This window comes from Passer montanus, unplaced genomic scaffold (assembly GCF_014805655.1).
Source record: "Passer montanus isolate IOZ18808 unplaced genomic scaffold, ASM1480565v1 scaffold5, whole genome shotgun sequence".
Lineage (NCBI taxonomy): Eukaryota > Metazoa > Chordata > Aves > Passeriformes > Passeridae > Passer > Passer montanus.
In genome coordinates this window covers 17,678,576-17,690,090 of record NW_024369929.1, presented here as the reverse complement: position 1 = coordinate 17,690,090, position 11,515 = coordinate 17,678,576, and the positions used below count along the sequence as shown (strand labels likewise).

The window sequence follows — 11,515 nt, the reverse complement described above, 5'->3', positions numbered from 1 at the left end:
TTTTTTTTTTTTTTTTTTTTTTTTTTTTTTTTTTTTTTTTTTTTTTTTTTTTTTTTTTTTTTTTTTTTCCTGATGTGTCCAACTTGTCACCCCAACCTGACCAGAACTGGCTGTTATTGCTGCCTGTGGATGGGCTGCTGCTGCTCCTGGTGACCAACAGCCTGGGGATCATCACCGGCACGATGAGTTGGGTTTATTGACTTGCACTCAATGATGGTTGGGGCTAAAGGTGTCCATTGGCTTCGTCAGTGTCACCTGCGCTTCCAAACTTGTGTCCTCTTGGGAAGAGTCCCAAAAGCAGAGCTCCTTCTCTGTCCCAAGCCCAGCAGGGCTCGGCTGGCCTTGGGCTCCCGGCGTTTCCTCTGAAACCTTTGCTCACTGGGAGCCGCTCGGTCGCGGCACCCACGGTCACCCCATCCGTAAAGTAAAAAAAGACTGGATTAGATCTGATAACAAAATAGCATTTCCTTGTTAAAATAGACCTTGAAATGTCTCTCTTTCTTTTTTTGTTTGTTTTTTTTGTTCTTTTTGCTTGGTTTTTTTACAAAACAGGAACAACTGGCGGAGGGTAAAGGTCATCCCAATAAATCTGACACAGTCACTTCAGCTCCACGCCAGGTTTGGCCGCGCGTGCCTGGCGTCCCCTGGCTTCCATGCTCCCCTGCCCTCGGGAGCACCGATGCTTCAAGGCTTGAAAAAGTGGCGAAGGGCCGAGTCCGCAGCGGGGCGAGGGCTCGGGAGGAGGGCACGGGGCGTCCCGGAGCCTGGCGGCTGTGTCACCTCCTGGGAGGCTCCGTGAGCAGGGAGGGCTCTGCCAAGCGGTTCGTGGAGGGCGGGGGCGCGGGCACAGTGCGGATTGAGTACCGTGACAGTACACGAGTGTTAAATGAAACCTCAGTAGCACCATTGCTAAAGCTCCTGCGGAACGGCCCCGCCAGCCCCGGCCGGGGCGGCAGAGCAGAGAATCCAAATAATTCCCCTCTGCTCGGTGCTTCCCAAGTCGTGCGCGGGGGATCGGGACGGGAGGTGTTGTGCGGGCTCCGGGGCTGGGAGCACGGGGAGGAGGGGGCTCCGGGGGCTGCGCCCACCCTCCTCTTCCTCCCGGAAAGCCGCCTCCTCGCCGGCCGGGCTGGGGTCGGGAGGGGAGGGTTAGAGAGTGACGGCGGCAGGTCCAGGCCCCCGTGGTGGCTCCTGCCTTCAGGTGTCAATGAGCAGGTTTACCACGGCGCGGAGCTTGCAGGCAAACCATCGCCTGAGGGGACAAAAGTATTGGTAATGGAACTGCTCGAACTCTGGGGTCTGGCGGATATCGCGGAAAAAGGCAGTGTCAAGGTCGGACTCGGTAAGGACGATCAGGAGGAGGAGCAAAACAAAGAGGAGTCCAACTGTCACAAGGAGCAAACGGAGGACACTTAAAAGAAACTTATTCACCTGTTGGGCCTGTGCCGGCCCCAGGCCGCCGGCGCCCGGGCACAGCGCCCGCAGCTCGCCCTCCGCCTCTGCCGCCGGCGTGCCCGCCTCCGACTCCTTCTCCTCCTCGATGCTGCACGGGGCCCCGTTGGCCTGGCGCGACAGCAGCATCAGCTCCAGGCTGTGCTCGGCCACGGGCGTGGGCAGCACGCTGTCCGCGGGGCTGTAGCTCTCGTCGGCGATCACGGCCACCCGCTCGCTGCTCTCGGCGCGGCCGCTCCGGCCCGGGCCCGCGAAGGCGTCGCCGTGGGAAGCCGAGCGCACCGGGGTCGAGTGGGCGCTGTCACGGAGGGACTCCAGGCCTGGGGAGACAGGGCAGGGGACGCTCAGGGCGTGCAGTGGGTTCCCCTCCCCAGCCGGAGCTGCCCGCACTGCCCACACCGGTGTCCCCGCGGGACAGAGCGCGGCGGCTGCCCTGGGTCGCTGCTGCTTGTTGCTGTTGGTCCTTCAGGACCTGCAGCCCCTTCAACAGGACCTGTCACTGTGGCGGTGACACCTCGACACCCGCCTGGCTTGTCACCGGCACCGCCAGCCGCTGGCTGCCAGCCGGGACCGCGGCAGGGTCCGGGCTGTTCCACGGGCAATGACACACACCCGCGGGCTCCTGCTGCCCTGAGGTGACAGTGACAGCCCCCCGGCAGCTGCCCGCAGTGCTTGGGGCCCCTCTGCTGCTGGCACTGCCAGCCGTGGCACTGCAGCACCACGGGCACCTGCCCGGGACAGGGTGACACAGACAGGAGCGGGCTGGGGGCACGGCCATCGCAGGGATGGGGGGCAGAGATGAGAACCCTGGAGGTGCGCGAGCAGAGGGTCGTGCTGGGCTGGTGGGGGTCCCTCAGCACACAGGGGAGATATCCCCATCACATGCAGGAACACCTGCAGCACAGGCTGCTCTGAGTTCACCACAAACCAAATGTTTTATGTCACTCACAGCCAAGCAGGAGCTGTGGCAGGAGCTCTGTGCCAGCCCCAGCCCTGTACCAGGCTGAGCTTTGGTCCTTTGTGCCAAGGAACTCCTGCCCCTACCAACATCTCCTCTAAATCCCCAAATTCCAAGAAACCACACACATAAGGGACTTGTTTCAGGTGGTTCTGGCAGGCAGGAGGGGATAGGAACTCTGCTATTGCAGCGGCCCCAGCTCCAGGGAGGGTGTCTGAAGGTCATGGTGGGGACCAGCTGGTCCCCAGGGCCACCCTGCAGGCGGCTGGAGAGGGACGGGGCTGGACCTGTCACCGGGGGAAGAGCACAGTGCACTGAAGCACCTCGACATGCTGTCACCACGGCCTGGCTGCCGGAGGGTGAAGGGCAGCACCCGGAGCTCATCCGGCCGCATTCCCGGGGATTTGCAGCCTCTCCTTTGTGAGCGCTGCCCGGATGAGTGCCACAGCAACGCCGGGCTCCCGGGCACTGAGGAGGGAACACGCTCTCACCCTGCCAGCTCTGCGCTCTCCCCTCTCATGGGAGTGCTCCCCACGGCACCCGCTGTGTCCCCGACACGGGGGACAGCCCCTGAGGGGGTGCCACCGCTCATCACCACAGTGACAGCCGTGCTGGCCCCCAGACCCAAACCCTCCTGCCATCTGCTCCCACAGGACTGGCAGCAGAAGCTGGAAAATGCTGGAAATCCGAGAGTCCAGCCCCACCACCAGAGCTGGTGTGGTAACAACAACCTGGAGCCCGGCCAGCCTGGGAGACCCCAGCCCTCTCCCTGCCACATACCCTGCACCCCCATTCCTGCCCCCCTGCTCACCAGCCGACCACAGGAACCAATCCATGGGAACCCCGTGCAGCTGCAGGAGATCCCAGGAGATCCCAGCGTTACCTGGCTCGGGCGGCTCCCCGGCGCCGTCGGGAGCAGGGTGGCCGAGGCTGGGGGCAGCCGGCAGCAGCGGCAGGATGCCCAGGGCCCGGGAGAGCAGCCGCGGGCCCAGGGCCAGCACCCGCACCCGCACCCCCCGGCAGCAGTGGTTGATGAGCCACAGGTGCACGCTGACCCTGGTTTTAATCTTTACCAGGCACTTCACCATGGTGGCCCGGGGCACGGGGACACGAGCAGTGCGGGGACAGCTCCGAGAGGGGCACTGCTGCCGGCCCTGGGCTCAGCACTATTTTGGGCGCCCGCATTCCCACGGGACCGAGCTGAAGTGAGAGTGAGGAAAAGCAAAGGGGTGGAACCAGCTCGGGGTGATTTATGGTGGGAGGTGATTTAACGCACTGGCCGCTTCCCAGCGGCATCTGGGGACAGACTGTCACGTGGAACTGCGTGGCAGAGGTGACCCTGTGTGCTTCCATCCCCAAAACTGGCACAGCCACCAACCCTGGGATCCCTTGGTGGAATTAAATCCTGCCCAGGGGGCAGACAGTCCTGTCCCTGCCTGCATTCTGGGACCAGGATCAGGGTGGCTGAGCAGGGGCAGGGCTGGCCCCGTCCAGGGGCAGGGAACAGCCCTGTCACTGGGAGTCACACTGCTGTGAGCAGCAGGTAACACAGCCACAGCCCCAGCATGTCCCCAGCCCTGCGGGGCACCGCCACAGCTGCTCCCAGTGCTCTGCAGTGCCAGACCTTCTTCCCAGTGCCTCCTACTCTGACACAGCCCCAGGACCGGGAGCAGCCTCCCTGCTCCAGCCGGCTGCAACACCAGCTTTGCTGACAGCAAGCCACAGGGCTGTGGCCTCAGCTGGACACTGTGCACGTGTGTGTGTGTGTGTGTGCGCGTGTGTGTGTGTGTGTGCACGTGTGTGTGTGTGCACGTGTGTGTCTCTGTGCACATGTGTGTACATGCATCTGTGTACCTGTGTCTGTGTGCACACCTGTGTTTCTGTGCACACCTGTGTCCGTGTGCCCTGTCCATGTGTCTCTGTGTGTGTCCTTGTGTGTGTCACTGTGCCCTGTCCGTGTGTCGCTGTGTCCGTGTGCCCTGTCCGTGTGTCCCTGTGTCCGTGTTCCCGTGCCCCAGCGCGTCGGGCAGGGCTGCCCCATGTCCTACCTTCCATGATGGAGATGTGGACGGCTCTCCGCCGGGTGCGGGGCACGCTGCTCAGCCGGGGGCCGTGCGTGAGCCTGTGTGTGTGTCCCTGTGTCCGTGTGTCCCTGTGTCCGTGTGCCCTGGCCGTGTGTCCCTGTGTCCCTGTGTCCGTGTGTTCCCGTGCCCCAGCGCGTCGGGCAGGGCTGCCCCGTGTCCTACCTTCCATGATGGAGATGTGGACGGCTCTCCGCCGGGTGCGGGGCACGCTGCTCAGCCGGGGGCCGTGCGTGATGGAGGGGCAGCTCCGGCTGGGCACCAGCCCGGCCCTGGGGACAGCAGCGGGGACAGGATCAGGGCCAGGGCAGAGCCAGCGCTGCGGGTACACCCTGACCACATTCCCACCCAGGCACACCGCAGTGCCCTGGGCATGCTCCCACCTTGGGCACACTCCCACCTTGGGCACACTCCCACCCTGACCACACTCCTACCCTGACCACACTCCCACCCAGGCACATGGCAATGCCCTGGGCACACTCCCACCTTGGGCACACTCCCACTCTGGGCACACCCCCACCCTGGGCACACTCCCACCCAGGCACACGGCAGTGCCCTGGGCACACTCCCACCCTGACCACACTGCCACCCCGGGCACGCTCCCACCCCGGTCTCCCGCCCCTGGCAGCTGCTGCCAGGCTCTCACCGGTGGATCTCGGGGGGCTCCCTCTTGATCTTGGCGCTGGACTCCATCACCTCCTTGGCGACACGGCCGCTGCAGGAGGGTCAAGAGCAGCAGGGTGAGGACAGGAGCACAGCCCTGGCAGCCACACACAGCCTGGGCCCCTCCCCACTCGGCTCCCGGGGAAAGCAGGGGTGCTTGCTCCAGGGGAATGGGGGTGATGGAGAAGGCTGCGTGACACCTCTGCCACCATATTTTGCTGCTTTTTCTGGCATGGGATGTGGACACCAGGGGTGACCTCCCCTCAGCTGAGATGGACACAACACGGGCATCCAGCTCCTCCCATGCCAGCGAGGAGGGTGCCAGCACTGTGCTCGCTGAGGGGACATGCTGGGGTGCCCCATGCTGGGGACACCAGGTCCCCAGTCCAGGCTCTCGCTCCAGCAGCTCAGCACAGGAGTTTAGGGACAGTAGTGGTTTGTTTCACACCTCATTCTCAACCCCCAGATTTCCCATCCTCCACTCCTGTCCCTCCAAACCCTCTCCTGTGAGCTGGGGACAGGGGTGGCCTCTGTGACACAGGGACAGTGGTGCAGGTGGCCTGGTGGGGTCAGTGCTGCAATGGGGGGTCTCTGGAAAACCCTGAGGTGTCCTTGGGCTGCTGCAGCCCCAAGCTGCTCCCCGAGGAGCACACAGTAGCACACCCAGCAGCTGCTCCTGCGGCAGGATTTACCCGTGCTAGGATTTACCTCTCCAGGATTTCAGGATTTACTGTGCCAGGATTTACCCGTGCCAGGATTTACCTCTCCAGGATTTACCTGTGCCAGGATTTACCTCTCCAGGATTTACCTGCACCAAGATTTACCTGCACCAGGATTTACCTGCACCAGGATTTACCTCTCCAGGATTTACCTGCACCAGGATTTACCTGCACCAAGATTTACCTGCACCAGGATTTACCTGTGCCAGGATTTACCTCTCCAGGATTTACCTCTCCAGGATTTACCTGTAGCGGAAGCGGCTCCCCTTGAAGAACAGGTTGCTGCTGGACACCGTCCGCACCTGGCTCGACTTCTCCAACCTGCAAGAGCCCAGGAGCGCTGTGAGAGCCCTGCCCAGCACTGGCAGCAGGGCCAGGTGAAGGAGCAGAGCCCTGGGGCTGTGACTGCTGCTGCTCCAGGTGCCACTGGCCAGCAGGACAGGGCTCCTGCATGGACACAGCCCATCCCTGCCGGCAGCCAGGACAGACACACGGCCAAGGGCTCTGCAGGGCCTGGGGTCACAGGGCCAGCAGTGACACCCTGCAGGGACTGGCACTCTCTATACCAGCAGTGACACCCCGGGGGGCTGAAAGGCTCCCATGGCCTGGGAACTGCAGGGTGACAGACTCAGCCCCTCCTGGGCAGGTGGGCTCCCACCAGGGTGCCCAGAGGGACCATCCCACCCCCTCCCCACCCCAGGAGTGCCCAGCAGCACCTCAGGCCAGCCCACGGTGCAGCACCCAGCGGTGATTCACTGCCACGATTAATCACAGGCAGATTTGTAAAGCAATATTGCAATTTCATGTCGTGTTCGTGTAATGAGGAGTGAAACCTGCTGATTGCAGCTGCTGATTGCAGAATTCCCGGTGGGAATGCATCGCATGCTCTGTCTCGCAGCTTGCTGATTAAAATAAAACTCATTACGAAGCACAGAGTGGCCTGGGTTAAGGATGGCACGAACAGGATGGTGCTGCTCGGCATTCCAGGCTTCATCCCAAATAAGTAGTTATCATTTCCTGATGGGAGTTTGCTGAGGAGGGATGAGCACAGAGGGGCTGGGAAGGGAGGGTCCCTGCAGGGCAGAGACCCCACCCAGGGCAGTGGTGCTTTTGGTGGCTGCTGGCTCTGCCAGGGCCACTGGGACAAGGTGCCACATGGCCAGTGACAGACCCCGGTGCCTGGGTGGAGCCCACAGGTGGGCACCCAGCCATGGGGTGCAGGACAGCCCAGACAGCAGCACGTACTTGTAGAAAGCCTGGTTCTCGATCCCGCACTTCCAGAGGTGTTTGCAGGCTTCTGGCGTCGGGGCAAAATAGGTGAGAACAATTTTCTTCTCCTAAAGGAAGAAGACAGGGAGTCAGGGGGAGAACAGGGAGGGGATGTTCATCCCACAAAGAGTGGAGTGTACGGAGCTGGAGAGTGGCACTGGCAGGGGCAGCTAAAGGAGGAAGAGAGGGAGTCAGGGGGAGAACAGGGAGGGGTGCTCATCCCACAGACAAAGAGTGGAGTGTACAGAGCTGGAGAGTGGCACTGGCAGGGGCAGATCCTGCTCTGGAGCCGTTTGGGATGCAGGGCTCAGCCTGGTGCAGCACCTGCCCTGAGGGATGGGCAGATGTGCCCACAGCTCCCAGCCTTTGGGAACAGCCAGGGGCTGTTCAGAATTCCTGCAGATGGCTCCTGTGGGAGCCAACACCAGCCAGAGGAGCTCTGGCTGACTTTGAGGGATGATGGCAATGAAGAAGCACCTCAGGAATAATCCCAAGGGAGGGCACAGCCAGGAGCTCTGGGGGGCCTGGCCTGGGCTAAGGGGGCTGTGGGGTCCAGTGCCCACATCTGGGCACCAGCAGGAGCGGGGAGGTGACCCCAGCACTGGCCCAGAGCTGCAGCTGCTGTCCCCATGTCCTGCCCTGCAGGGCGGGGGTGGTGCTGCCCCATCCCTGGAGAGCCCGCCGAGGGGAGGAGCACGCTGTGCCCAGGATGTCCCACGGGAGGGGCAGCACTCACCTCCTTCTGACTTACGTACAGGTAGAAAGTCTTCCCCTCGAATTTCATCTTGGTCACCTCGTTCCTGGGGGGACAAGGACAGGCAGCTGGGAGCTGTGCCCAGCCAGCAGCTTCCAGAGCCTGCTCTCCATCCCAGGAGGTGCCACAGGGTGCTGAGAGCAGCCCTGGCTCACAAACCCGGGGCTGGAGTGGGGGGCAGCCCCAGTGGAGCTGGGGGTCAGCGGGGGCTCACCCCAGGACACTGGCAGTGCCAGTGCCAGGGACACACCGGCCAGACCTGGGCGTGCTGTGGTGACCCAGGGACAGCTGAGAAGGCTCCCGGGGGCTGGGGGGGTTGGGGTGTGGCTGGCACGGGGATGGTGGAGGTTAATGGGGACAGATGTAGAGAGCAATGCTCTGGGGCAGCAGAGCTCTGGGTGCACCGAGCACTGCCCGGTGCCCACACAGCCAGCCAGCCTGGGGGTGGCCAGGGAGCGAGGGGAGCCCCTGGGGGAAACCACACTGGAGCGAGCTCACACTGGGGATGAGCTCAACTCACACTGGGAGTGGGCTCAGCTCACACTGGGGATGAGCTCAACTCACACTGGGGATGAGCTCAACTCACACTGGGGATGAGCTCAACTCACACTGGGAGTGGGCTCAGCTCACACTGGGAGTGGGCTCAGCTCACACTGGGAATGAAAACTCACACTGGAACTAAGGTGAGCTCACACGGGGACTGAACTCACCACTTGATGAAGTGAACTCTCTTGTTCCCCTGCAGGACGACGAAGCCGAAGGGGGTGAAGGCCAGGAAGGCTGCATTGCCAGACACGTCCTGCAAGGCAACAGCGAGGGTTTGTGCGGCTGCTGGGCAGCACAGCTGGCACAGCTGGCACGTCACTGTGCCCCCAGCCCCAGGGATGGCTCGTACAGCTGCTGGCAGCACAGCTGGCACAGCTGGCACGTCACTGTGCCCCCAGCCCCAGGGATGGGCACTGCACCACCCCAGGGGCTGGCGCTGCCAGCAGGATGTCACAGTGGTCTGTTATCTACATTAAATGTCATATTGATGTTTATAGAATTCCTGTTATTAATATAATACCATGTTATAATTGCTGTGATTAATGTATATTTATATATTTTTTTTAATATATATATATAGTAACTATATTACTCTGTGTAAGTATATATAATTATTATATAGATATATGCTATTTATTTGGTATATATAATTACTATAATATATAATTTTTAATATGGTTATTATATTATCACAGAGTATCCTGAGTCACAATTACCTGTTATTATTAAATGTGATATTGACATTTATAGAATTCCTGCTCTTAATATAATACCATGTTATAATTGTTGTGATTAATGTGTATTTATAGATATATTTATGTATATATATATAGTAACTATATTACTCTGTGCAAGTATATATAGTTGTTATATAGATATATGCTATTTGTTTGGTATATATAATTACCATAATATATATAGTTTAATATGGTTATTTATTATATTATCACAGAATATCCTGAGTCACAATTATCTGTTATTATGTATATTAAATGTCATATTGACATTTATAGAATTCATGCTATTAATATAACACCATGTTATAATTGTTGCAATTAACATGTATTTTTATACATATATCGTAACTATATTACTCTAAGTATATATAGCTATTATATAGATATACACTACTTATTTGGTATATATAATTACCATAATATATATATAGTTTAATTTGGTTATTTATTATATTATTACAGAATATCCTGAGTAGGAAGGGACCCACAAGGATCACTGACGTCCAAGGCCTAAATATATATATATTATATATAGCAATTAACCCAGAACACGATAACCCCCAGCTGTACTTGCCTCCCTCGGAGCCCTGCCCAGCCAGGGCCCGGGTGGCACTGAGCCAGTGCAAACCAGCCCTTAGCCCAGTCCAGGGACTGCTGAGCCAGCCCAGACCAGCAATCAGTGCCAGCCCCTAGCCCATGCACTCCTGAGCCAGCCCAGACCAGCAATCAGCCCAGTCCAGGGACTGCTGAGCCAGTCCTACCCCAGCAATCAGTGCCAGCCCCTAGCCCATGCACTCCTGAGCCAGTCCAGACCAGCAATCAGCCCAGTCCTGGGATTCCTCAGCCAGTGCAAACCAGCAATCGGTGCCAGCCCCTAGCCCAGTCCAGGCACTCCTGAGCCAGTCCAGCCCCAGCAATGAGCAGAGAGCCACACGCAGTGACATCCTCAGTGCATGAAGAGCACTCCCAGCAGCAAACTGGATTCCAGGCTGGGCAGGGCACAGGGATGGGCTGTCCCAGCCAGATTAATGCCTGGTGGCTCCTCAGCCACGTCACTGACCTGGTTCTGCTTCTGCAGGAGGGCATCGACCACCCTGTCACAGCTGTCTCTGCTGAAAACGCTTTCCTACAGCTCCCCTGGGAGGTCTCAGAGCCCTCACCCTCCCCTCTCCCCCGTGCTCTCCCCCTGGCCAGGGAGGGGGCCGAGGCTGAACAGGGCTGATGGCCCTAGCACGGCCCCTGAGCACAGCCCCAGAGCTGCTGGAGGTGACAGATGCACCGGGGACAGCCCCTGGCACCTCAGCAGGCAACTGGCCCCGGAGAGGAGCCCAGCAGCCTCAGGAACGGGGTCAGGAGCTGCTTTACCTTACACGGGTGGGGGTCAACCCCGTAGGTCTCCAGAGTCTGGGCTTTCCTGAGGAAATTCAGCTCTGAAGTAGCTGGTGTCTGCCCACTGCAGGAGGGAAAAACAGGGAAAAAAGAATATTCCATGGCAGACAGGAAGGTGAAAGGCAGCTGCAGGGATCCTGCTAACAATGAAGCACCAGCCACAGCACATTCCCACCACATTTTTATGGGATCACGGGAGCCCAGCCCTGGAGCCTGGCCCACCCTGTCCTGCCAGCTGCACCACAAGAGCCACGCTGGACTGGCAGGGGTCAGAAGGCATCTGCCAAATGTAGGGAGGGATTCCCTGCTTGCAGCACAAACTTCTCATCAGGGGAAGGAAAGGTGGCAGAGGGCAGCAGCCCCTGGCACATAAGGACACGGCTCTGATGGGTTTTTGGGGAGTTAAACCCACTTCCTTCCCTGGGAACGCTTCAGGACACAGCTCCAGAGGCACCAGCAGTGCCGTGGGATGATGGGGATTGCTGATGGCTCTACAGCTCACGTCCCTGGAGAGGGCAGCAGGGGTTTGTGAGGGCCCCGGGCACTGTCCCATGAAGGTCACAGCCCCATGAAGGGCACTGTCCCATGAGGGTCACTGTCCCATGAAGGTCACTGCCCCCATGAAGGTCACAGCCCCATGAAGGGCACTGTCCCATGAAGGGCACTGTCCCCATGAAGGGCACTGTCCCATGAAGGGCACTGTCCCATGAAGGGCACTGTCCCATGAGGGTCACTGCCCCATGAAGGTCACAGCCCCATGAAGGGCACTGTCCCCATGAAGGGCACTGTCCCATGAAGGTCACAGCCCCATGAAGGGCACTGTCCCATGAGGGTCACAGCCCCATGAAGGTCACAGCCCCATGAGGGTCACTGTCCCATGAAGGTCACTGTCCCATGAGGGTCACTGCCCCATGAGGGTCACTGTCACCCTGGGCCGTGCTGGCTGA

At 59.5% G+C, this 11,515-nt stretch overlaps 1 protein-coding gene across 2 annotated transcripts in view; it reads right to left on the bottom strand.

Annotated features, from left to right (window-relative positions):
- Nucleotides 1-11,515, bottom strand: part of FRMD5 (FERM domain containing 5) — a 57,126-nt gene continuing 45,611 nt past the window's right edge. Inside the window, exons 7-15 of one of the 2 annotated variants that reach the window (XM_039723245.1) lie at nucleotides 10,545-10,632; nucleotides 8,607-8,695; nucleotides 7,879-7,942; nucleotides 7,119-7,210; nucleotides 6,120-6,194; nucleotides 5,138-5,206; nucleotides 4,657-4,763; nucleotides 1,432-1,772; nucleotides 1-1,252 (exon numbers count right to left, since the gene is read on the bottom strand). In XM_039723245.1, the coding sequence (XP_039579179.1) occupies nucleotides 1,205-1,252; nucleotides 1,432-1,772; nucleotides 4,657-4,763; nucleotides 5,138-5,206; nucleotides 6,120-6,194; nucleotides 7,119-7,210; nucleotides 7,879-7,942; nucleotides 8,607-8,695; nucleotides 10,545-10,632 (973 nt within the window). In that variant the 3' untranslated portion in view covers nucleotides 1-1,204. Of the gene's footprint in view, nucleotides 1,773-4,656; nucleotides 4,764-5,137; nucleotides 5,207-6,119; nucleotides 6,195-7,118; nucleotides 7,211-7,878; nucleotides 7,943-8,606; nucleotides 8,696-10,544; nucleotides 10,633-11,515 lie in introns of both variants that reach the window. The other variant, XM_039723244.1, reaches the window with a different exon arrangement.